The sequence below is a fragment of the Urocampus carinirostris genome, chromosome 1 (genome assembly GCF_059441175.1).
Source record: "Urocampus carinirostris isolate Australia breed hairy pipefish chromosome 1, RoL_Ucar_1.0, whole genome shotgun sequence".
In the NCBI taxonomy this organism is placed as follows: domain Eukaryota; kingdom Metazoa; phylum Chordata; class Actinopteri; order Syngnathiformes; family Syngnathidae; genus Urocampus; species Urocampus carinirostris.
The window spans coordinates 60,455,837-60,483,803 of NC_142349.1; the positions used below are offsets into that span (position 1 = coordinate 60,455,837).

The 27,967-nt window shown below is 40.1% G+C and overlaps 1 protein-coding gene and 1 pseudogene across 1 annotated transcript in view; both read right to left on the bottom strand.

The window, feature by feature from the left end:
- LOC148376454 (arf-GAP with GTPase, ANK repeat and PH domain-containing protein 3-like) overlaps positions 1-27,967 on the bottom strand; it is a 165,608-nt gene that overhangs the window by 86,549 nt on the left and 51,092 nt on the right. Inside the window, exons 6-11 of the mRNA XM_088347315.1 lie at positions 27,793-27,927; positions 22,443-22,570; positions 20,714-20,869; positions 15,300-15,383; positions 5,079-5,183; positions 1,458-1,632 (exon numbers count right to left, since the gene is read on the bottom strand). Coding sequence (XP_088203441.1) covers positions 1,458-1,632; positions 5,079-5,183; positions 15,300-15,383; positions 20,714-20,869; positions 22,443-22,570; positions 27,793-27,927 — 783 coding nt within the window. The remainder of the gene's footprint in view (positions 1-1,457; positions 1,633-5,078; positions 5,184-15,299; positions 15,384-20,713; positions 20,870-22,442; positions 22,571-27,792; positions 27,928-27,967) is intronic.
- Positions 14,828-15,008, bottom strand: LOC148376459 (U2 spliceosomal RNA; annotated as a pseudogene).

Genomic DNA, 27,967 nt, shown 5'->3' on the forward strand with positions numbered 1-27,967 from the left:
TTGTATTTCTCCAGTAATATTTTTTGTTGAAAACACACATAGGGACAATTGGGACAAAGTTGGCACATTTTTTAACAGTAGTACTTTATTATATATTATATATGTTGTCATTAGGGCAGCATGGCAGCGCAGTGGTTGGCGCGTGTGCGGCACAGTTCATGAGATCGAACCTTCCAGTGTGGAGTTTGCATGTTCTCCCTGTACTTGCGTGGGTTTCCTCCGGTCACTCCGGTTGCCTCCCACATTCCAAAATCATGCAACACAGGTTAATTGACCGGTCCAAATTGTCCCTAGGTGTGAATGCACGGGTGAGTTGTCTGTCTCTGTGTGCCCTGTGACTGGCTGGCAACCAGTTCAGGGTGTCCCCTGCCCACTGTCCAAAGACAGCTGGGATGGGCTCCGGCACCCTCGCGACCCTACTGAGGATAAGTGGTGCAGATAATGGATGGATGGGTTGTCATTATATTTCGACCATTTTCGTTAGACAGACTGGATGAAAAAGCCTAACTCTGGGTAAGGGTGTACTTGGCTGAAGAAAATGCATTTCACTGGGGGAGTACATCAATGCGCATTCAGAGAGCCCTGTTCATTGCTGTTCCCCCAAAAAGATCTCGCCTGTCTTGAGGATCGCTACGTCCTTGGCTCCGCAAACTCCTCCATCTTGCCTCCACAGGATGTTGGGCTTGTTGGCCGGACTCCTGCATCCCTTACCAAGAGGCGGTGTATGTAGCAATGGCTAATTATTATAAATGACTCCTAAACGTTGCCCCAATCACAGTTTTAAGTTCGCCCCCACACTGTGAGCTTTATTTTTTAAACTTGAACCTCTGCCATGATGCTTTGGACCAAAATCATCTCCTCCCCTCTGTGCAGACACGTCTAGGACAAAGGTCAAAACAGAGTTGCGCCACCCCAACTTCTTCTTTCCCGGTTGCTACGGTGCCGTTTTGTTTCAATGCGGGGCTGATGAAGGAGTATTAACACGCTCTCGTTAAGGTCTCATTGTGCCACGCTAACCATGTAGCAGGCGGTTAATTTGCATGTGCCGAACAAGCGGAGAGCTTGTAATTAACCTGCCGGGACGTGTGCATTATATGATGAATCGCAAACCGGGGACGTGAAATGAGCGCGGTAATGACACGTTCATTATACAAAACAGAAAGACGTTCAATGAAGCTAAATTTAACACTTTGGTAATACTGGGATGGAATTTTAAATTTTTTTATTTGCTTAATGTGTGACTAGAAAGAGGAAAGTAGGCTCAAGGGGATACTACAAAGTACTTTACCACGCAGCAAGATAATATTTAAACACACGTTTTTGCAATGAAAATGAATCCATGGGTATGTCTTTGTTACCCTTGGGCCAGTTTTTTAAGCACTAAGTTGTAATTTATATATATATATATATATATATATATATATATATATATATACATATAGTTTTTGCAGCAATACCTGTGTTGCCGATGCCCAGCTGCAGGGCGCTGCGTTCTTTGGTCATCCCGTTGGTCTTGGGGCTTGCAGTGGGGGCCACAGTGGTGGCCACAGCTCTCGGGGGCCGCTTTCCAGGTACTTTGACTGTCGTCCGTAGCAGGTCGATCTCCTTCCCGTGCACGTTCTGCATGTAGTCCTGCAGGAGCAAACCATAGTTTTTCTCACAACAGGGGCCAACCGGAGTGGAAGGTAGAAAAAAATGTAAAGTCCAAGCAACAGAAGAAAAGTCGCGTGACATGCTAATCTGCCTAACAAAACGCATTGGCTTTTACAGCATTTTTTTAAATTGTTGTAGTCATTTAAAGGCCATTAATGGATTTGATCCCTAATGTAAATATTTTAAATGCAAAAGAAAAAAAGCTTTTAACTGGCTTATTTGTTGACACTCAGGCAAATTAGAATGTCACGCTAATGGAATGGCTAACCACATAGCTAATGCTTCGATTTGAGGTGTTTTGGATATCGTTACCAAAAATAGACTGTTGGTGTCTTGTGGGTCAAGAGATGTGGTTGCATAAAATATGTTGCAGTTGTGGCTAGCGATATTGTAGACTGATCAGTGCACAATTAAGGTAATATACTACCGTAAATCCCCCTGTATATAGCAAACCTAAACTTTGAGTACTTATTTTAGGTTTAAAAAAAAAAAAGCCTTATGTTTGGAGAGGGATGGGCGCCACCAGGCTGTCCTTGCCCAAGGCATACCACAGGAAATGGTGCCACTGTGATCCTAGTGGTTAAAGGAGCTAACCAACCAACCAACTATACACAAAAAATAAAGGAAATACAGCACGGTGGCGCAGTGGTTAGCGCATGTGCGGCACAGTTCAAGTCGTGGGAACCTCCTGCGTGGGTTCAAATCCAGCTCCAGACTTCCTGTGCGGAGTTTGTATGTTCTCCCCGTGCTCGCGTGGGTTTCCTCCGGGCACTCCGGTTTCCTCCCACATTCCAAAGACATGCATTTCAGGTGAATTGGCCGGTCCAAATTGTCCCTATGTGTGAATGAGCGAGTGAGTTGTCTGTCCCCGTGTGCCCTGCGATTGGCTGGCAACCAGTTCAGGGTGTCCCCTGCCCACTGCCCGATGATGGCTGGGATGGGCTCCAGCACCCCCGCGACCCTAATGAGGATAAGCGGTGCAGCTAATGAGATGAGATGAGACATCACATAAATGCAATTTATTCATATACGTATCTATATTGTCACTTAGTTTGACATTTCTTTATTTCAGTATTTATTCTGTAATATATTTTGTTATTTATTTTGTTACAACAAAAGGTTATTCAATCGATGGGGCAGGTCAAACTGGCTGAGCTTCTCACCTTTTGTGGGTGAAGGCATTGCTGTTGATCGGTAAACTCTTTGATCAACCATAGGTGATGGCTCGAATTTTTCGACCCGTCCCCTTGTATGACTAACATTTTGTTGCGACAAAATACATGATAAAATACACTACAAAACACATGCTAAAAATAAAGAAATGACAAAATGCATTAATAAATTAATATACTCATCAGAAAGGCAAAATTCGTTTTTCGAATAGCCTAAATGTGGTTTGCAAACGGTGCTCAGCAGAAAGAACAACAATAACAAAAACAAAACGCCGCTGCGGCAGAGGCCGGCGTTTTTGTCCCCCGCCGGCTCCGGGTTTTTATCACCAAGTCATAAAGCACTCATTTCTTTCCCCAGCCTCCTTGCTAATTACCCAGTGAGCGCTCTCATTTCGTTTTATTGCGGGAATTAACAGCCAGATCGAAGCGTGCAAAGCTATTAAGATGTGTGATTAAGCCACATTCAATTAGTTTCTACAAACAATTTAATTGATGTAGCAGATAGAATTAACAGAAGGTGATTGTGTGGATGGCTTGGCTGGCTGCGAAATTAAAGCGTCCCGCTCGCTCCCTCGTTCATCTCTCTCTCCTTTCCCCGGCCTCTCTCGAACGCTCCCTCCCTTTCATGCATCTGAGTAAGCTGTTAGGCGAGTCGCGCGACCCTCGTTCCGGTGTTCCCCGCGCGAGGAAGCTAACCCGCTGACCTGCGATGGCTGCTGTGATCAACAGACAGCAAGTTCAGTCAATTACCAAGCTCTGCTTGGAAATGAAGACGCCCGCCTCCATTTGCTGCCAGGCAGACTCGTCTTGTTAGACGAGGGAATTTAATAGCTTTCATTTTTTCCTTGTCTGAACAGATGCTCCAACACAGGGGTCTGCGATGTATAGCTCGTGAGCCAAGTATGGCCTTGTCATGAGAGCTTCTGGCTCAGAGTCAAATAAGGGCCATGCTAATTTCCTCGGTATTATTCCAAGTTTGGATAATGCAAAGATGAATAGGCACACTAAATATTTGGTTCGGTCCGAATATATATGGCAGAGTCTCAACTAGGATCACACTCCTCAACCTCCCTGGTATGACCATTGCGAGAGTTTGGTCAGAATTGCCGGCAGTAAGTCGGATTTGTTTCTAGTGGGAGTTGGCACATTTCAAGGCTGCCCTTTGTTACTGATTCTGTTCAGAACTATCATGGACAGAAATTCTAGGTGCAGCCATGGCTTGGAAGGGTTCCGGTTTGGGGACCTCAGCATTGCATTTATGATTTTTACAGGCGATGTGCTCTTGACTTCCTCAAGCTGCGATCTTAAGCTCTCCCTGACGTTGTTTACAGCACAGAGTGAAGCGGCCGGGATTGGCACCTCCAAGTCCGAGACCATGGTTGCATTCTCTTTCTGGGTTAGGGATGAGATCATGCTCCAAGTGGAGGAGTTTAAGTATCTCGGGGTCTTGTTTTCAGGGAAGGTAAGATGGAAGGGGAGATCGACAGACAGATCGGTGAACTGTCTGCAGTCGTGCGGATCCTGTACCGCCCTGTCATGGTGAAGAAGGAGCTGAACGGAAGGCAAAGCTTTCTCGATGTACTAGTCGATTTATGTTCCTACCTCCGCCTATGACTGAAAGAACACGATCCAGGATACATGGCTTGGCTTTTCCTCAGAAATAGGGTAAGATGCTGTCACCCGTGAGGGGCTCAGTGTAGAGCCTCTGCTTCTTCTCATTGAGAGGAGCCAATTCAGGTGGCTCGGGCATCTAAAAAAGATGCCTTCTGGGCATTTCTCACCGGCAGGAGGCCTTGGAATCTACCCAGGACACGCTGGAGAGACTACGTCTCTAGGCTGGCCTGGGAACGCTTCGGGCGTACATGCTAACATGCTAAGTGTCAAAAGAAGATAAAAACGGCCGTCCTTTGACAGCTAGTCACCGGTTTTACCCATTATAGCTTCCCGGCAGGACGGCGACAAAGACGAATGCTAAGGGCAGCGTCTCCATTAGCCGTCGGCGGGCAAGAGCACAGCGGGAGGGAGGGATGACCACCAGGACGCCTTCTTGCTTAACGCTAATGCCCGAGATACCAAAGCGGCCTCGACGGCCATTATAGAGCAATTGAGGCCTCGCGAATCATTAGCTGCGTGTTTGTAATTGACTGCGATACGACGGTGCCAGTAAACGTAATCGGCTCGGCTCAGCGGTCGGACCGGAGGCATAAACCCGATTGGAAAGGGAACGGCAAAATGAGGAGAGGGGGTACTCACGTGTAAGCTGGGGTGATAAGTGAGGACTCCGTTATCGCACAGTGTGACGTATTTCTTCTTCCATTCCTTGTTGAGTGATTTGCCACTTCGCTTCAGGAGGATTCCCTGAAAGAGAACACGTAGCGCACGGTGAGCGGTGGCTATTGCGGATGTTAAATAGCGCTAAGAAACAGCTAACGCTGCAGGGACGCCAAGCGCTCGGGGCTGCCAGGATGTATACAAAGAATCACATATTTATATTATGTTTTATATCATTATATATTTGGGAATAACGCACGTTTTTTAACCTAAATAAGAACTCAAAGGTTGGTTGCGTGTTATGCACGAGGTTTTACCGGCAAAACCTTGGTTGAAACGGGATTCACAGCAGTTAGAGTGCCGGACTCTAACCACTGGACCAACAATGATATAGATTACATATAAAGATGGATTTAATTTCATTATCACACCTTCTTTGATCATGGTACCAGAGTCGAATGTTATTTTTGTTGCGCATTTTGCATGTTACAAGGACTAAACTTACAAATTTACTAAACTTAGAAATAAATAAATAAATGATGCAATATTTATGGGAAATGTGTCAAATATGATAGGAAAGAAAAACAATAAAACCAAAAATATATTTGATTAAAGAAGTGGAAATTAAAATACAGATGCCCCCCAAACTGCTGATGAATAGATTTTGACATTTGTATTTTTTGATTTATTACTTTGTATTTTTTCACGGCTGGGAAAATCACAAGATGAATAGAATATTTGCTTGTAGAACACGCGGCGGCGGCCCGGATTATTTTTTAACTTACAATGCTTGAAGTATAGAATAGAATATAATTTATAGTCATTGTAACATGTGAAGCACAACACACTTAACATTAGTCTTTGGTAACATGAAAATAGTGTCATAATATGATAAAATCTATTGCATTGTTGTAAATTATCTATACCACTGGTGATGCAGGGGTTAGAATTCGGCGCTTTCACTGCCGCAACCCAGGTTTGATTCCCATTACATCAAACCACAACGTTTGAGCTGAGAAAACGTGAAACAAAATTTTATTGCAGTGTCTCATAAAAAATTAGAGGTCCAAGTTTTTACACAAGTATCATTAAACACACATACTAACACATACTATAAATATATATAAATATATATATATATATATATATATATATATATATATATATATATATATTACATATAAATATATATATACATACATTTACACATACACAATCCATTTCAATAATTTGATGCAATTTGGAGGGAGAAACACCTTGTAACCCAAAATAATTTCTTTAAAATAATACCACTTTTGTTAAATAGCGGGATTTTTATGTAACAATGGTATCAGTGTTGCTATCAATATCAACGTCTACTCAAGTTGAGTATCAGTTGCGGTCTGGTATCAATCTGGAATCAAACATAGCTATCTAAAATGTATTATTGAAAGTAAAGATATGAGTAAAACAATCAATATGTATAAATACTAAAGTTGAGCATCAGTATCTGTCTGATATCAATCTGGTATCAAACATATGTAGGTTATATATATTTGCAATCCAAACACTTTTTTTGTAGCCAAATTTGGTTACTTTTTTGATTTGTTTACATTTCAAATGATACTACTGTATTAATCACTTGATAACTTTGTAACTGAAAAAAAAAGCTACAATACACGGTTTTGCAACAATGTTAGTTGCATTTATTTTTTTCTTAAAAGTTGTAAAGCCGGTTTTCTCAACAGTCAAACGACAAATTAGGATTGGCGAGTACTGATTCGGTATTGGCGCTGATACCAGCCCTATTTTAAGATATCGGTCCATGATGCCAGATTTGGTTGCCCTCAGCAATTATTTTACAATTAGGAACTGTTAATTTCATTTAATATAAAAGAAAACCGGGCAGTACGGCGGCGCAGTGGTTAGCACAAGTGCGGCACAGTTCATGTCTTGGGAACCTCTTGCGTGGGTTCAAATCCAGTTCCAGACTTCCTGTGCGGAGTTTGTATGTTCTCCCCGTGCTTGCGTGGGTTTCCTCCGGGCACTCCGGTTTCCTCCCACGTTCCAAAAGCATGCATTTCAGGTGAATTGGCCGGTCCAAATTGTCCCTAGGTGTGAATGAGCGAGTGAGTTGTCTGTCCCCGTGTGCCCTGCGATTGGCTGACAACCAGTTCAGGGTGTCCCCTGCCCACTTCCCGATGATTGCTGGGATGGGCTCCAGCACCCCCGCGACCCTAACCCTAATGAGATAATGAGATGAGATAAAAGAAAACTATGGTGCAATTTAGAAGTATTGCAATACAATTAAAAGTCCCTCTTGTGCGTGAGGGGAAGACTTAGGTAAATATGGAGATGGTATCAGTATGAAGGACTACTCAAAAGTATTGGTATCAGCTTGCCATAAAAACTGGTATTGTGCATCTTAATCTTTTAACATTTAATGCTGTATCGATTTGAATACCAAAGCCATATCCTCCTAACGGGATGTGGCTAGAGTCAAGAACACACACACATTCACCAAACATTTATTCCACTCTGCGCTTCCCAACCTGACACCAAACTTTAAGCCCACAACACAACAAGGGCCGGGTTTCTGTGCCATGCAACCCTTCATCAGCAGAGATGAACATTCAATATAAATTACAATAAAATTCTTAAAGGCGGGAACTCCAGATTTTATCAAAGTAAAACAAAACAAAAAACAAATGGGTAAGTGTATGGTTGTCCTGGGTGGATTTTTTTTTAAATAATTGTTGACACAAATTTATAAATGATAAAATGCACTTAATTGCATTAAATTTTAATGAATACAAATGTTATGTTAATATTTAAAAAAAAAAAATTCTCTCAATTATTGGTCATAATTGAGGGTGCTTGGGAAAGGAAATAAATAGCTCCTAGTAGTATCAGCAACATTCTAAAAATAGTGATGTTGAACATTCCTGTATCAAATGGATGCATTTAAATTAGGTTTGTTGAAATGTTGAGGGTTTTTTTTCATTTAGTTTAACAATTGTGATGAGAAAAGTAAGAATATTGGTCAATGATTACTTTTCTGAGAGCCAAATTAAGAAAAAATGAACGGACACTTTTTATATATTCAGTACCTTTATCAAGAAAACATTTTTTTCAAACAAGCCTCTGTTTAAATAGTTTTCTCATCTCATCTCATTAGCCGTACCGCTTATCCTCATTAGGGTCGCGGGGGGGCTGGAGCCCATCCCAGTCATCTTCGGGCAGTGGGCAGGGGACACCCTGAACTGGTTGCCAGCCAATCGGAGGGCACACAGGGACAGACAACTCATTCGCCCATTCACACCTAGGGACAATTTGGACCGGCCAATTCACCTGAAATGCATGTTTTTGGAACGTGGGAGGAAACCGGAGTGCCCGGAGGAAACCCACGCAAGCACGGGGAGAACATACAAACTCCGCACAGGAAGTCTGGAGCTGGATTTGAACCCACGACAGGTTCCCATGACATGAACTGTGCCGCACAAGCGCTAACCACTGCGCCGCCGTGCTACCCCTAAATAGTTTTTGATCAAACAAAAAAAACTGAAAACTTTTTAAACAATTATTGTATCTATTCATGTATAACTTGTACAGTACTATTCTTTCACACGCATCCCTAGAATTTTAATTAAAAATCGGTAAGAAAAGGATGAGTTTCTTTTTTTAAGCTCGAATTTTGGGGTTGGATTGAATAGAATATTTGTGATCCCAAGAGCCAAGAAGAGATCCACAGGTTCGAAAGCGATCTCCATTCGGGCCCCGGTGCTGTGGAATGCTCTTCCCCCTGAGATTCTATCTGCAACCTCAATGGAACTGTTAAAATCTAAGCTTAAAACACACTTCTATTCTATAGCAAATGAATAACCTAAATTTAATGTTGACAATATCCGTGTATTATTTGCCCTCATGTAGGTTTTAGAACAGGGGATGGTGTCATAATGGTCTGTAGTTTGCAATAGTCTTTGATCTGTGCAGCCCTTTGAGACTCTTTCTGATTAAGGTCTATACAAATAAACTTGACTATAAATAATGTTATAAAACTGATAAATGGCCCTTTTTCAAAGTATTTGTTGTAATACTTGTTAAAAAGAAATACTCGATACAGAAAAAATATAAAATAAAAAATGTAAATGTCAAATGTATTCATTAGCAGTTGGGAGGCATCTGTATTTAAATTTATACTTTAATCAAATATTTTTGGTTTTATTGTTTTGATTTCCTATCATATTTGACACATTCCCCATAAATATTGCATCATTTATTTCTTACTTTCTAACAAAATATTTTCCATTTTATTTAAACTGTATTTGATTTATTAACAAATCACTGGTTTCAAAATAAAGATAATTTACGTTAAAATAAAAAGGGCAGAGAAAAAGATCTAGAAAAAGGTCCGTAACCCCTTCCCCTATTTGAATCCGTGCCATCTTTAGTGATGCAAGTGAGCGAGTGTGGTGACCATCTGAACCTTGCTGTTCCTTGGGGGCGCATTCAGGCCTCCTCCCTCCATTCATACACATAACATGGCGAACTCTGGAAGACCTCAGCTAATCTGGGGGATTAGGGACGGTGATACTGTGATCGCCCCCCTTCAAAGGCCTTTTTTGAGAGGGCAGGAGGGGTTTTAAGGTTTCCTTATCTCCGAGTGAATCCGCCAGTAAACAAAGCGACCTTCTCGGCTGGGGGTGACCAAACGCTTTCTGGGGGCTCTCTGCTGTTAAACGCTGAGGAGGGGGGCACGCTTAATTAGGGGATTAAACGTGGCCGCTGTTTGTGCTTTTGCAGCCATTGTGTATGTGTGTTGGAGAAGGGAATGCGAGGGAGGAAGAAGAGGAGGTGTGTTTGCTTGCAAGGCCCAACGGCAGCCTTTAATCCTGATTAACACATCAGGAAATTGACCGTCGGTGACCTGGGCACTAGGCTGGGTGCCGACAATCATGCTAATCCCAAACTGTGTGCGTGCGTGAGCTGTAAAGTGATTTTTAATTTGTTTGTTTTAGGAACAGTGAAACAGAAATTTTATCTTGAAAAAATGAACGCATTTATTTTATATTATTGGCCCATCAAATTATCTGAGTTGGGTAAAACCAAATTACATTTACTTACATTTTGAACTTCTAAGTATTTTAAAATTGTTTTACTGTTTACCTTTATTCGAGTAGATTTGTGAAGAAGATACTGTACTCTTACTCATCAGGCCACATTGAACCTGTTACTTAAATGCCCTCTACATAAGTACACGTCTGCGTTTTTGCTAAGGCACATTTATTTTGACAGCGACCCCGTTTCCTTTATTGGCATTTACCCAGTGACCGAGAAAACCACCAGGTGGCACTTGTGAACACGGTTTGGGAACATTTTTTATTACGTTACTGTGAGCGCAGCATGTATAGCTGTAGTCTCACATACATACCTAATGATACATACACACATTATATATGTTATATAAACATATATAGGTTTGTATATACATCCATCCATCATCTGGACCGCTTATCCTCAGTAGGGTTACAGGGGTGATGGAGCCCATCCCATCCATCTTCGGGCAGTGGGCAGGGGACACCCTGAACTGGTTGCTAGCCAGTCACAGGGCACACAGAGAGAGGCAACTCACTCGCTTATTCACACCTAAGGACAATTTGGACCGACCCATTAACCTTGAATGCCTGCTTTTGGAATCTGGTAGGAAACCAACGCAAGCACGGGGAGAAAATGCAAACTCCCCACAGGAAGGCTTGTAGCTGGACCTCAGAACTGTGCCGGGGACGTGCTGACCACTCAGCTGCATTATTTATTCATATACGGTATATACATTTTTTAATACACTTGTTCACCCAAAAAAAACTCTGAGTATACGCAGTCATTATTTGGATGACTACTTTTGACTTCTTCTTGAGTCATATTATTCTGGGTACTTTTACTAAAATGTTGGCATACTCTACCCACCTCTGATAATTGTCAATATAATATCGACAGCAGAAGTCACCGATGTGGGGCACTTGGTGACAATTGAGCTTCTTGAGGTTTCGAGTTTTTCCTTGCCTGCACGTTGGTTTAAGATCAGGGGATAGTGTGATTGTAACCTGTGCAGTCCTTTGAGACATTTTGTGATTAAAGGCTATACAAATAAATGTGACTTGAGTTAACTGTCCTACCTTAGGTTTTACAACCATTTCAAATAAGTGCTGTAAACCTTATTACTTTTTTCATGGATGCTATTATGGTAAACTTGATGATGTCCTTCAGCTAATCACCCCCCTTCCTTGCCGCCATCAATAAAAAAAAATGTAAACAAGTTGGAACACGGCTTTCTAATCACGGAGGCTAAAACGCTGCCGCCGGGGCAGCCGGGCCGCCGTCGCGTGTTCTACAAGCAAATATTCTGTTCATCTTGTGATTTTCCCAGCCGTGAATTAATCCATACGCGTAATCAGAAAAGGGCTTTTTCCTCTCCGTATTATTCATCGCCGACGTGGAGCTGATCGATAGAAGACGTGGAAATAATGTGAAAATCTTTAATGACGCGTGGAATAATTTTTCATTTTGTGTCATGTTCGTTGACGACCGACAAAGAGAAGCTGGGATGGAGACTGTGGATGGAGGGGCACATGATACACAAGATCAATTTGATATCTTATTAGTTATTTTGATATTTTTAAAGACATAGGTGTGGTCAAATACAAAAAATAAAGGATAAAAATATGTATATATGTATATCTATACATGTATATATGTATATCTATACATGTATATACATGTATATACATGTATATATATATATATATATATATATATATATATATATATATATATGAGGGGAATCCTATATTATCTTATTATACTGCATACATGATTTAATCAAATATGTTCAGTTCTTTTTGGGAAATAAAATAAAAAAATCACTTGAAAAATAATTAGTTAATACCCAATTATGGTAAAGGTGGAAGCGTTCAATTATTAAAGGTATTTTGAAACAACCATTTTGATTGTTACAAAATTTAAAAAAAAAGTAAAACTAAAATAAAGCTGATTATTTTTAAAGTAAAAAAAACATTTTCATTACTATTACATTATTTTCAAGAATGTAATCGGGGTTGATTTGTCTAAATTAACTCTGTTCGAGAAATTTAAAAAAAACGTTTTAGAAAAAGAAAATAAATTTGTGTCATATTGAACTAAATAACTCAGAAAACCAGATTCTTTTACTAGTCATTCTTTACAAAGTCCTTCCAAAATGGTTGTGTTGTACTTAAGAGGTGAGCAAAAAGTTTTTCTTCCCTTCGCGTTACACTGCAGAAGACAATTTGTAAATTTGTATCCTAAAATATTGAATTGTTTTGTACAAAACAAACCAGGACATCGAATTTAATTGCTATAAGTAATATATCTCTGTCACCCAATTTGTGTTATTTTTGACCAACGTGTTTTTATATGTTCCAAAGTAACCCCCAAGAACACGTGAGTAGCCAATGGACTGGTTCTGAAAAAAGCAGATGGGTCATTATCATTTTCTAGGAATTGTTTACTCCTAACGTGCATGATAATCTTTGATATGATTAATGTATTTAAATGTATTCATCAATTTTTCTCAAAATGATTCTTACAAGTACTTTATAATTCATAAATGTAAATCATCCAGTGCCCTTATAAAAGGTAGATATTTAGTGGTTGTTTGAGCGCATTTAAATCATACTCCTAACAATTACAATGTTGTAGTAATATAATAATAACATAGTAATACCACAGATATTCATCACAAAACTGGTACCCCTTAATGCAAATTAGTCACAAAAAAGTAGCACTTAGTTTAAAAAAATCGGGTTCCCTTGCTCTATCTATCTATCTATCTATCTATCTATCTAAAGTATCAAGATTGTTTTATATTGATTATCCTTGATGTATCGGTGTACCTTAAACTCAAATCCATTACTAGGCAGTACTCCAGAAAATGTGATGCCGTAATTACTTCACTTTGTGTGCGTCTCATCAGTCAGCACCTACTCAACAGTGAGTCCAGTGTTATCCTTGCTAACTATTTTTAAAGACGGGAGGGGGGCATTGTGTCGCGGGGGTTTCTCGGCCTGCCATGAGTAATTTGGCCCTGCTTGAAGGAGTGGGGTGGGGGCAGTGGTAATTAAGATCACATTGACACTTTGATCCCCCCTTGATTGTCCATTTGACTGACCCGCAGATCTGTTAGTCACACTACATCCCCTTCTCACCTCCAAAACCTCCTTTGTAGATAAAGAAAAAATGCAAGGGGGGGGGGGGGGGGTAGTTGGGGGCTGGGCGGGGGTCTATGATACTTGGTGCCACATAACAATGAGAGGGATTTATGCTCAAGATGTCTTTGAGGTGTGTGCGTGTCTTAACTTCCTGCTTTGTTATCTACAATAAGCACAGTATAATAAAAGTTTATTACATTTTTTGCATTGAATCTGGTAATTTTTTGTTTGCAAATCAAAAGAACAGATGGAAGACCTGTCGAAATGAAACATTTCAATACCTTAAACTAGAGTCGAGTCACATTTATTCGTATTGCCATTAACAGTCATATTGTCCTCGGGTCATTTTGACCCGCCACTGTGTTGTTAAATAAAACAGGGAAAAAAAAACATCCCTAAATTATATTTTATTTCACTTGAAATATTATAACTTTTCTTGGATTGGTCCTTAAAAGTAGAAACAAATTGCATGTTTTTATCCACATTTCAATGTAAGCCATTCAAAAATGGTCCTTAAAATGAGGGAAATGCGGTGGTTAATTCCAAAAAGTCTCAAAGGGCAACATGTATTTATTTATTTGTATATTTTTTTAAAGGACAATAATCCTTTTCCATTAATATCTGTGTACAACAATAACAGATTATCTACCTATTCAATTACCTATTTAATTCTGTATTGTATCAGTTTATAAAGTATCATTTATTTTATTTAATGTATTAAATCATGCTCATAAGTACTTGTACTATTTGTGTGGAATGTAATTAAACGTTTACAATACAATAAAAATACATTATTTGATTTGCAAATGTAAAATAAATCAAAATTGAATGCATCAAGGTAAACATGCATGAAGCTGTGCTCATGTTTATTTGCAAATAAACAAATCTCAAAATGCAAACACCAATTCTAACTATTATTAGAACGTTAGTAATTTGTGTGTAAATAAGTGTAAAAGCTGTGCTGTGTGCGAGCCGTGTGAAAACTGGTTACAATGTTTTCCAACTAAAACATTAAAAACCATCAATTAACCAAAATAGAATGAAGATGGCAACATTTTGAATACAATGTATTATTTAGAAACACCGACATGTAATGTTGATTGTCTATAGGTTTCGTTTTCAAGTTGCTTACTAATGCAAGTATTTAAAGAAGAAATAAAACAGCGGCCCTTGGAAATTTGTATTGTGCTGTAATTCCTGCTTTTACTGTGCTGTGCTGCTCCCTAGCGGACAATTTTACACATGACAGATAAAACGACCAAGCAAATTAATCAAAACCTTGTTTCAGTTGAATGAATGATAAAACAAGTGCCTCTACTGCTATCTAGTGGAATAGCAAGATATGGGGTTTTGGGGTTTTTAAGGGTTATTGATCTATCTTCGTTATTCATTATCCATTATCCGTTATCGGTCAGTTCATAATACGCTACAAGGCCTAGGAGCCGGGACACTTATTCTCAGCCAAAAGGCCAAGCTAAGGTCCTAGCCCTAAAGCCTTGCTGCGATCATTGCGAATGCACCGTTCCCGGAGGTACTGCAATACCGGGCCGATGCGTGGAGTGGACAGAGCAAGCTCATATTCCATCTCCGAAATGCAAAAATCAAAGATAGTGACTTCATAGAAAGTACACAAAAGGCCAAGCTAGGGACTTAGCATCACATTTCACAAGTCAAAAACTATAGAAATGATCCCTGTTATTACAATTTTTTCATCACATCCTATCTACCAAAACGATATACATATATAAGAACCAGATGATGTATTGTTCCTTGAATTTCTTGTTCTTTATAGCAGAAAAAAGCCATTCAAAGGCATTCAAAAATAAAACTAGTATCGGCACGTAAACAGATTTATCAGCTTTACTATACAGGTCGAGACTTTCAAAAACACTGCCTCAATGCAACAAGTTTCTTTTGAATCATCCCGACATGTGACGCCACATACTCACCTGGTGCATTATGGGAAACTGAGTCTGCTCACCTGCTTGATAGGAATGGCCCTTCCACTGCCTATGCTGTCTGTCTTACTCTCAACGCTCTTTGACTGCTCGCTGGCTTTCCGCGACTGCAAGGAGAACGAGACACACAATCAGCCGGCGTGGCCGTGACGTCACATTTGTCTGTAGTGTGTATGGAGGTGTGTGCTTGTGTTTGGATGTGAGTTGCAACACAAAAGTCCAAAACAGCTCCAAGACAAAAAAAGCAGAGCAGCGCGACAAATAGCAGTAACACCAACGTGCAAAAGCAAGACCACAATTGACGCACATGTCAACACTGAGGACGACCACATATTGATAATCAGCTTTCTTTTGAGTCATGACTCAGCCCTGTAACCCTTTTTCCGTGATCCCTTTTGCAGCCGGTTTGACGGTGAAGGAGGTTCCGCTTGAGCATTAAACAGTCAATACATTCAAAATTTCAAAAAAAAGGGAGAAGGGATTAGTAAGTTAGTATCAGCAGCGTCCTGCAAACTCCTAAAAGAGCAAAAGCATATAAATCACATATTTCCTGCACAAATGAGAACAAAGAACATTTCCAATTTTGCATTACAACCCCCCAAAAAAGGAAAACATCAGGACAGATGTGTATGATCTCATTCAGAACATGAAGAGGAAAACAAAAAAACCCATAACACCCAGTTGCCCGTGAAGAGAGTGAGACTTGCACCGACTTTTTTTTCATGACTCTTATATTTTTATTGATTTGATGACTTGTTTGAGCTTCTATACAGACACCATACAAAGCAAGTCACAAATTTCACTTCAAAATATTCAACAGATCAAGAGCCGAAAACATTTGCAGTTTCCCCACAAAGTATAGGATGGACAAGAAAAAGGCAGTATTTCATATATGTTCTTCCTTTGTGTGTGTATAGATTTAAATACAATACAAGAATATACAACGGTCTGTCAAGTGGCGGAGTCGTGATAGAAAATAGCAAACCGGCGAGAGTTTGTCATCACTTTTGGACCCAAAAAACAAAAAAGAACAGAGCAATAAATCAATCCAGAATGAGACATTACATACAAGTGGAACTACATTCATACAGGTCGGTGTTACACCAGCTTTCTATACTAACTGACTTTATGAAGGCCTTCATAAAAAAATAAATAAAATAAATACACTGCTCTATTCTATCTTGCAAACGAGAAGGATTCAAAGAAAAAAACAAAAGAAGGAGAAGAAAAGAAGAACTTGGCAACTCGAGTCTTTCAGTCCTGGTTATTGGCAAAAAGGCAGGCATGATGTAAAATGGGATTAAGGGGCGTGTCCTTTCGATGACAGTCACTGTTTTTTGTTTGGGAATATTGTGTTAGGGTCTGGAGAGGGTTGGGGGGGGGAATGTCGGGGCATTTCCGGTACAGTCCCTGCAGTCTGCATCACGCTAATTTCTCCGTTTTTCGCGATTCAAAAGCTCCGAAGGGAGGAATAGGAAAGCCCTTGTAGTTAACTGAAGGATATTGAGATGGAGGGGGCGGAGGTGCGGGGCAAAGGGGCCAGACACTAGTCTGCACGATAAAAGGGATATAGTTGCCCAACTTGTTCACTGCCAGCATATTTCTATAGGAAATGGAGTTTCGACGTCTATAGCCGTCAGTGGCACTGCCGAGAAACAGAGGTTTGACGTCTGGAGCCGTCGGTGGCACTGAATGTCTGAATGTGCTTGTCGACACAAATAAAAGGACGGACGCTAAAAGTTTTTCGTAATGGAAGCACTAGGAAGAAGGATGGCGTGATCCAGGGTGGCAGCAAGGGACGCGAGAAAAAATTTACAGAATTTTCCGCACAATAAGGCGCACTGGATTAAAAGGTGCAACTCCCCAAAAAATAGTCTTTTGTTATACTTTTCTCTTTTATAAGGCGGGCCGAACTATAAGGGCGCATGGATTTCAAACTACAGTAAGAGCTAGTTATTCGTGTATAACAGTTGCACATCATTTCTTCCTCATGCCGTGAGGCTCTTTAAGTCCACCCGGGGGAGTAAAAGCCTACATTAAACCACACACCAAATTGCATATTACCCTATTTTTATTACAGTGAGTATTTTATGTAGCACTATTTAAATACTCTATATTAACACTTTACATTGGGTATTTATGTATGATATTCCTTTTACTTTATTGTTGTTTTGTTGTCAACACAAGGATACTGCTGGAAGTGTGAATTTCTTTACGGGGATGAATAAAGTATCTATCTATTACATTCAAATAACTGCGGCATATATTAGTGCAAAGACTGAGCAGTCGAAAACTGTCGTTGAACAAGATCGCAAAACATTGCGTGAAACAGGAATCAAACGCAGGTTGCGGCAGTGAGAAGGCCGAAACCTAACCACAAGACCACCAGTCATATATATGTCACACTATGAGGCATTCGATTTAATCTCAATATCATTCAGTTTTGAGAGTGCCGGACATAAATGTTAGAGAAATGTAAAATGTGTTTATTTGATGTTTGATTAATCCTCAAATACACCAAGGAGTTCTTTCCCTCTTCGTGCTTTTTTTCATTCTCAATCATTAATTTCTGGTGAGATACTAAGGCAAGATAGAATGCCTTTTCATGTGTCATCTTGTTGGTTTTGGCGTTCTTATTGCCGCGACTCGGGTTCGATTTCCGTTGCACTCGATGTTTTGCGATTTGCATACAATTTTCAGTGATCCTTTTCAACTGATCATTGCACTAATATATACTGTAATACATCCATGTGTCTTGTAGTGCGGTGTACCTTATATGTGAAAAACAATAGACCATTTTTGGGGGGTGCGCCTTATAATCCACTGGCCTTACAGTGCAGAAAATACGGTATATTTTTTGTTAATTGTTGGGACGTTAAGGCATTGTTACGTCCCTCAAAAACGATAAGAAAACAACAACAACACAGCGTGACTTACTTATACAAGATTTGAAAAACTGGGGGGGATGATTGGAAATATCCTCTCTCTCTTAAAATAAGGTTCTTCATTGCTCTATGAACTGTACACCCCCTCCTCTTCCTTGAGATCGCCTCCCACCCTTTCTCCTCTTCCTCCTCCTCGCTGCTCCTCAGAAGGTCATGAGCTGAAACTCTCTCTCGGCCTGCCACTCGGGCACCCACACCGGGTAGGTGGCGTGCTTTGGCATCTCCATCACGCGGACGGGGAGGAGCGGATCGTGTCTCTGGTGGACATGGTTAGTCACTACCTAGCAAGGGGGAGGAAGAAGGGAGGGGGAGGGTGGAAGAGGAAGGGGAGACAACAAAAAGGGAGGTATAGAAGAAAGGCCTGGACTGCTCGGAGGGCCGCCCACGCGCGGCAACCGCGGCAGCCGTATGAGGCGGTAGAAGATAAAGGAAAGAAGGTAGAGGACAGGGGGGGTGGTCAGCGTTGAGACCAAAGAAGAGAGAGTGGAACAGAAGGGGTAATCTCACCTCGCCCCCACTATCAGAAAAAAACGAGGGACGGTCATTTGATTTTTTTTTTAGGGTTTTGCCAAATGTAGAACAATCTCATTACTTCCCCCTTCACCAATCCACTTTTTCTTGTTTATCTTCCTCGTCCTTCTTCCACTTATTAGGCAAGTACAAGGGAACCATCCCTCTTGGAGATAGGAATATGTCTTAATGTTTAACAAGTCATTATTTTTTGCCATGTACAATTGTTGTTGAAGCTAAGGTACTCCCAACCCTTCTTGATGAAAATAATCCTGTGTCCCTTGCTCCTTCCACTTCCCCTACACATTGCGCAGGAATGAGACGGTCTTTGTCTCCTTGTCAACGTGCATTGCTCAAGTACTGAGCAAAATGGAGGGGAAGGGGTAGTAATGGGATTGTGTGCAAAATTTTCCCTGGGGAGGACGTAAAAGGGGACGAACATGTCAATTTAAAAAATGGACAGCAGCATTATTTTATTGGGGCTGATGGGGGTGGAACAAATATGGTGGCGGCTAAAAATAGGACTATTTCACACGGTATTAAAACCATAGAACAATAAAACTTGAGTTAACTGTGTAACATGGCCACATTTCTTTACAATTAATGTGTAATATATTTTTAAATCCATGAAGAATGAATTAAAATATTCTCGATAAAAAGTTCAGGAAAATAATAAAAAATATTACCAAGTAATAAATATTACAAAAAAAACAAAAAAAATTAGCTTATTATTTTATTTTCAAGCGAATGCCCCGAAGCTTTCATATTTTTTATCACTCCATCTCTGCCCATTGAAATAATTAAGGGGTATTTTTTAAGGTGAATTGGTTAAAAAGAATCATACACATAAGAACGCCACTATAATACCATAAAATAATGCACTTTTTTTCTGAGAGTGAAAAATATGTCTCAAATTCAATACTCAAACATGAACATTTGTGAATTGTACATCATTTAGAGCAGGGGTCATAAACCTTTTGGAAGCTGAGAGCTATGTTTTGTTACTGATTAGAGCTACCAGCTTGATAGGCATTTGTAAAATAAGGTGTTTATTACTATGTCATTACCACATTGTTATTAAGTCGTAATAATTAGAAGGAGGGTAAAATAGGCTCAGTCAGTCACCTACAAACATCCTTATTTTATAAGGGCAATGAGTGATTAGAAATAGGGATAATAGGGCAAGCTTACAAATAATTTTGGAAGAATTGATCAGGTCAAGAATGTCTTGTCAAAATTTCTAGAAAATCACATCAATTCATCACTGGTGAGAATTTTGGAAACTGGTCTGCAGGCTACTCAAGTTGGTGACCCCTGATGTCAAAATTCTGCAAGGATCTCTGAGACAAATTTGAGGCTCGGTGAGACCAGGATGAGGAAGAAGGAACATAGGCAGAAAGGGCAAGAAGACAATTATATCGAAAAGACACGCTAAGGAAATTCAGAGTGGTTAGGGCACACCACAGGCTGCCGATTAAAGCGACAGGACACGGACTGGGGGAGGGTTAAGAAAAGACGGGGGTTAGGGACAGGTGGGATTTCTTATTTTATTTTTTGAAGGGGCCTAATTATAAGAGCTGGCTTATTTATGTGATGTCAAACGTGTTGGATCCAGAATGAGAAGACGTGGGGTGGGTGTAAGATTTGGGATTGGACAGTGCAGGGAGTGCTCCGTCGTCACAGGTTCCGTGAGAAGCCTAATCCGCTCACTAAACCCAATTCAAGGGGAAAAAAACAAAAAGGACAAGAACAATTTCCACAGTGTTAATCGTTGTGGCTTTTTGAAGGGATCTAAATATAAATAGTGCTTTTTTTTCAGTGCCCTTTGTGTGTGTACGAGCCTGCATAGGAGAGAATGAAAGGATTCCGGGGCACTTTTGGAATATTTAACCGCCCCTTCTTCTTCGGTGATCGGAGTAAGCTACGCCCTTCCCCTAGTAGTGCGAGCGGGTGTTGCTTTGCATCAGCTGTCGCATACTTACTGTGAAAATGTTGGAGCGGCGCTTGGACTGCTTGCGGATCGGGGTGGGCGTATTGGAGGCGGCAATGGTTTCGATGCGCATCTCGCGCTGGCTGATGCTGGGGGTGGAGGGCACCGAGGAGGAGTAGTCGCTGAAGGCGCAGCCGCCGTTGGCCGCCTGAGGAAGAGGGACAAAAGAAGAAAGAGGAGAGGAGAAAGGACACGGTTGATGAAAAGAAGGAGAGGACCTCAGATCACCAGGTTAAATTAGACGCAGTTTTTGCAGCAACTATGCAGGAGAACTTATTGAAAATGGGGTGTCATACAAAGCCGCAACCACTAGATGCTGCTGTTGTTTCAGTTTTCAACGCATTTTTAACATGAAAGCAATGGCACTTGGATATACTGTACAGTAAATGCAGTTGTTCTTGTAGCCTTTTCAAAAACTTACATCCATTTACTCAGTAACGTTTCTAGTGCAATATTTTTAAGCTACTAGTTTTAAATGTTTACCGTTTTATTTGTGGATCCTGGTACGGCATATTGGGAATGACATTTCAAGTCAAGCCATGTTTATTTGTATACCCCTTAACCACAATAAGTCTCAAAGGGCTGAACAGTATGACCTTTTGTTACACCATCCCCTGATCGAAATCTCACATGAGTGAAAGGAGAAACTCAAAACCTTTGAATGAGGAAATTAAGAAACTTTGAAGATGCTTTATCAATCAAGATATCCCAACTTTAATGCAAAAAAAAAAAAAAAAAAAAAAATTTCCTCCCATTGGCAGAAAGGTAGTTTATTAAGAGTATAACGATGCTGAACAGGGTTGGGTAGGGTTACTTTAACTTGATAACTTTCAATTACTTTTGGATTACTCTAATACCAAATATGCTAATAAAAGACAAAAGAAACTAAATATGAATAAAATTACTAAATTTTGTGCAGGCTTGGGGAGTAACGGAATACGTGGAACGGCAAAAATGATGTCGGCAAGCTGTTTGGATTTATTTTTATTTTCTTTCTGTCGCATTTTATGTTAGTTTTGCCGGAGATCAAAGAGATCAAAGCCAGGAGAAAAAGCTTACCACGTGTTGTGAGTCATAATTTTATTCATATTTAGTTTCTTTTGTCTTTTATTAGCATATTTGGTATTGGAGTAATCCAAAAGTAATTGAAGTAATCAAGTTAAAGTAACCCTACCCAACCCTGATGCTGAAACACTTTGTTACATCTACAAAACCACAAAAAACATCAATTTGTAGTTTCTAATTAACCATCTGTTAGTAGTGTTTTGATGAAAGACAGAAAATGTACAAAATATCAATGAGATTTTCCGCTAATTGTAAAGGGGACTATGTAACATGCTTAACATCAGCTGCAAATTGTTCTTGAAAAAAAAACACTAATACACTTAAAGACGAAATTAGATTAGATTCACACTATTAGATTCCTGTTGATTACAGCAAACGCCACACGCACACAAACATACACACTTCTATAGCATATAATTAACCTATATTTTATGTTGACAATATCGGTGTAATATTTGCCCTCATGTAGGTTTTAGATCAGGGGAGTTGTCATAATAGTCTGTGGTTTGCAATCATCTGTGGTCTGTGCAGCCCTTTGAGACTCTTTGTGATTAAGGGCATCACAAATAAACATGACTTGACTTGACATCTAAGTGTCTAAACACCAAGAGATCTTGAAAGATCCCCAGACCTGCAAACGTCCCTTCCGGTCCTACCTGGTTAATGTGAACAGAGGGAATGGAGGCGGCGGGGACAGACGAGTGGCTGGGCGAATTCGGCAAGGACTTGCAAGGGCCGATGGAGAGCTGCTGCTTTTTCCTCATGGCCACCACCTTCTGGGCCACTAGAGGATCAACATCAAGGACAGTTTTACACTCTTTTGCTTTTCTTTTTAAACGGAGACAACATCCAGCAAAGGGAGCAGAACTAGTCTAGATAACTGAGGAAAGATCATGATTTATGTGAGACATATCTATCCGCCCATCCATTTTCTGCACCGCTTATCCTCACCAGGGTCGCGGGGGTGCCAAAGCCCATCCCAGCTATCTTCGGGCAGTGGGCAGGGAACACCCTGAACTGGTTGCCAGCCAGTCACAGGGCACACAGAGACAGACAACTCACTCGCTCATTCCCACCTAGGGACAATTTGGACCGGCCAATTAATCTGACATGCATGTTTTTAGAATGTGGGAAGAAACCAGAGTGCCTGGAGGAAACAATCGGGGAGAACATGCAAACACCGCACGGTAGCTGGAGTTGGACCCTTAATCTTCGCACTGTGGGGCTGTGCGCTAACCACCCAGCCACCTTGCTGTTATCTTAACAATGTATTCATCCTAAAATCACCCATTTTAGGTCACATTTAATTTTTGTTTCAGTTATAAAGCACAGTTGACCCTTGGAATTCAGTATTGCCGCCTTACTATGATTTCACTTTACGATGTGGAATAGTATTTTCATTTTCCCCAACATAAGGCATCCACAAAAATTATTTTGCATGCTGAAAACTGTGCGTATGGCTGTGTGTCATAGGTCTCCAAGAGGCCTGTTTGTTATTACTCCACGTTGTATGCGATGCTGGTTTGCTGTTACTTATCTTATGATGAAGATGCATATATGCTATTGGCTAAACTCACTCCCACAATGCCTTTCTCGGTCTTCATTCAGTTCAGAATTTCGAGCTTTAAAAAGACTACGAGTCGCTGATACAATACTGTATTTTTTTTTATACTGCATTTATTTGCTATGGTCCCTAAGGCTTTCAGTGCTAAAGAGAGAATCAAAATGATAAGCATGGAAACAAAGTTCGCATTTATTAGGAAAATGGCACATTAATTCCCAAGTTGCGCAGTTGTAACCAATTGTGAATCGGGACGATTATTAAAAATAAAGATACGATTACCACCAGGAAATTTTCTAAGTGCATGACGATCATCGCAAGGGGAAGTTTAAAAATCAGTTCGAATTCTAATCCGCTGTCTCTGCACCCACCTGCTACTCCACCTGACCAGCTCAAGTCAAGTAATATCAAAGGTAAATACAATTTAATTTTTCCTTTTAAATGATTTATATTTACAACATTATTTAAACATATACATATATATTACACATATTGTGTCACTTAAATATTCTTATCTGGGCTACTGGGTATTTAGAATATATTTGCTTTTGGCTTTTCCTTTGTGATACCACAATTTGACTTTGCGAACCCCACCTCAGAACGCATAACTGTTGTATCTTCGAGGGGTCTACAGTATCTTTGCGTATGAATTCAGATTTCTCCCAAATACAGATCAAGTCCATTGGGGAAGCAAATGACTAAAGAGGAAAAATCCCAACTAATCATTCTAGTTGTCAGTCACCATGATGCTAAAAGTGCGAGGAGCATTCGAACGTCTCGCACTACTTCTTGTTTAATTAACGCAGCGAAAAGCAAATTAGTTGCGGGAAGACGGGAAGCAGTGCTGACAAAAGTAAGAGCTAGGGACAACCTCGCCTGACTGCAGAAACACCTTCATCTCTTTTTCAATCGCTTCCGACCAAAGCAATTAAGGAGCCGGACCAGCAAATGCAAAGTCAGCATTTTGTTTGATATTGTGGCAAGACTTTAAAAGTGCCATAGGGAGAGTGAATAATCACTTCGTCATGGATTCAAGTTGAAATTTACATAATTGAGATGTGCAGGATATATACAACGAAGAAAAAAAGCCTTTCAAACACCTTACTATTTCGCTATTTCTCCCACTTAGAAATCATGGAGGGGTATGAAATTTTAATCGGTGCATGTCCACTCTCAGAGAAATAAACTAAAAAGAAAAATCCTGAAATCACAATGCATGACTTTTATTTGTGTAATATAGCTGCAAATAAATATTTGAAATCGGCTAGAATTCTTACCCTGAAAGACCTGTTAGTCCGCCCATTAGAAGTCCACCTGCACTCCATGTATCATTCTTAATCAGATGCACCTATTTGAGGTTGTAAACAGCATTAAGACACCTGTCCACCCCATACAATCAGTAAGACTTTAACTTGTAACATGGCGAAGACCAAAGAGCTGTCCAAAGACACCAGAGACAAAATTGTACACCTCCACATAGCTGGAAAGGGCTACGGAGCAATTGCCAAGCAGCTTGGTGATAAAAGGTCCACTGTTGGAGCAATCATTTCAAAACTGAAGAAGCTAAACATGACGGTCAATCTCAATCGGAGTGGAGCCCCATGCAAGATATCACCTTGTGGGGTCTCAATGATTCTAAGAAAGGTGAGGAATCAGCCCGAAACTACACAACAAGAGTTGGTCAATGACCTGAAAAGAGCTAGGACCACCGTTTCCAAGGATACTGTAGGTAATACACTAAGACATCATGATTTGAAATCATGCATGGCAAGTAAAGGTTCCGCTCCTTAAACCAGTACATGTCAAGGCCAGTCTTTAAGTTCAGATATGACCATTTGGATGATACAAAGGAGTCATGGGGGAAAGTTTTGTCATAATTAATCTAAAAGTGTTTAGAGGAAGAAAAATGAAGAGTACAATCCGAAGAACACCATCCCTACTCTGAAGCATCGGGGTGGTAGCATTATGCAGGGATCAGAATGGAGATTTTCATTTTCAGCTGAAATAGCCAGGGTCCAGGAATAAAGCAGGGCGGAGCCCCCCTCAACCTGGATTAAAGAGAGGATGACTTGGGCTGTGTATTGTGAGATGTTGGAGAACCACCTTCTTCCCTCAGTCAGAGCATTGAAGATGGGTTGTGTCTGGGTCTTCCAATACAACAACGACCCGAAGCACACAGCCAGGAAAACCAAGGCTCCGTAAGAAACATATCAAGGTTCTAGCATGGCTTAGCCATTCTCCAGACCTGAACCCAATTGAAAATCTTTGGAGGGAGTTCAAACTACGTGTTTCTCAGCGACAGCCCAGAAACCTGACTGATCTAGAGAAGATCTGTGTGGAGGACTAGGCAAGATCCCTCCAGCAGTGTGTGCAAACCTGGTGAAAGACTACAGGAAACGTTTGACCTCTGTATTAGCAAATAAAGGGTACTGTACCAAATACTAACCTTCATTTTCTCAGGTGTTCAAATACTTATTTACAGCTGTATCACACAAATAAACCGTTAAAAAATCATGCATTGGGATTTCTGGATTTTTCTCACAGTGGACATGCACCTACAAGGAAAATTTCAGACCCCTCCATGATTTCTAATTGGGGGGCATAGCAAAATAGCAGGGTTTTCAAATACTTATTTTCTTAACTGTGTGTGTATATATATATATTAATATATGTACTGTGTATATATGAACACAGAGGGCTTTTCATTTCAGTTGCATGGCTCATAAAATGCAACCTAATGAACTAATAAAAGTGCAAAAGCCCAGTGGCAATGATTCCAATGAATGCACTTCATGTGATATTTCTCATGACTTCCACCATGAATAGTTAATATGCTAACATAGAGGAAGTAACAATCCAGCTCAGGAAATTTAAATTATGCCCTGTAACGAACATGCAATATGATGCCTTAGAACGCTATAATGCTACCACGCTAGCAGTTGGTAAATTAGCAGAATACTGTAATTAGCAACCTCAGTAATAAGGCATATCAATAGGTTTGCTTCAATTTAGACATTCAAGTCATTCAATCCCTTTTTAAGATACAATAAAGATCTACGTAAGTTAAAAAGTAAAAACAACTGAAGGATTTTACTTAATGTCCATTAGTCCTTACTCCTGTTGAGATTTACTAAATGTAATCAGTTCAGAGTTGGTATACGGACAATCACAGGACTAACACCAAACAATGAAAATAATCAAATAAAAATGACAAAAAAATAAAATAATTTTGGCAGATAATTTTGCTCATTTGTAATATAAAGTACGCAGCCCCGCGGTGCGAAGGTTTAGGTTTCAATTCCAGCTACTGCAACCGCCCCGTGTGGTGTTTGCATGTTCTCCTTGTAGGATTCCTCCGGGCCCTCCAGTTTCCACCCACATTCTAAAAACATTCATGCCAGGATAATTGGCTGATCCAAAATTGTCCCTAGGTGTAAATGAGCGAGTGGTTTGGCAAACGGTTCAGGGTTGCCCCTGCCGACTGCCTGAAGATAGCTGGGATGGGCTCCAGCACCCCCGAGACCCTAGTGAGGAAAAGCAATGCAGAAAATGTAATATAATAATGTAATCTAATATTATAATGTTTTCCTCTATTCCATTTTTTTTAAATTGTCAATTATTTCTTTATGTTTTTATTGACACAATTCCAGTGTGGCGCTGCAAATTAGGAAAAAAACAGAACATTTAATACATACTTAAAATGAGCAATATTTTATAAAAATATGTGCAAAATAATCCCACATCTAACATAGTTTTTAATTAAACATTTTTTAAATAAAACAATTAGATAGTAAAGTCTTAAATATCTTTAAATGGATTTTAATTTTTCTTTAATTATTTTATAGATTGAAAATGTTTATAAATATAATAATTGAAAATAATAATTCATAATGCTAACAGTTGTTATGCTGACTGGACCAAGAGCAAAACGTAATTGAAGGCAATTAAATTCACTCTTTTCAGATCTCCCCAAAAAAAAGGATAATGTAAAACAGAGCCATTGAGAAAAATTGGCGTAAAAATAAAGTAATGTTACTGATCTGTAAATCATTTAATGTTTGTTCAGATTTGTGTTTATTCTGCTTGCTTACAATAAAAATGCGGTTATTTATTCAATTGGACCCCTGTAAATGAGATTGCTTAGGATGCCAGGGTTGTTCATATTTTGAGTATGATGCTGATGATGTTTAAATTATTTTCGTTAATGCCCCATAATGTCATTGTTCTTTGATTTCCACACCCTTGAGTGTTGATTTGCTTTATGTAACCTGGGAGACTCATTTAAAAGAAAAAGCTTTGGGAGGACACTTAGCACAAGTTGGATTTTTTGTAGAGTCCTCTCCTGTTCTCCTAGCAAGCTCAAAATGTATTTATGTCTTCTCTCCTTATTTTGAGTGTCTACTAAACTATAAACCTATCAGCTACCAAATTGCATGCTAGCATACCATCCTGGAAGACCCGCTCTACGTTGAGGCCATAGGTGGAGCAGGTCTCGTAGTAGGTGCAGCGCTTCAGGTCATTGGACAGTTTCCGAGCCCTTGAGTCATCGATCACTCTCGGGTTGGCGGCGCTGATAGCATCTGGGACCCAAAAAGCATTTTAAGAAAGGCCTGGAATGAA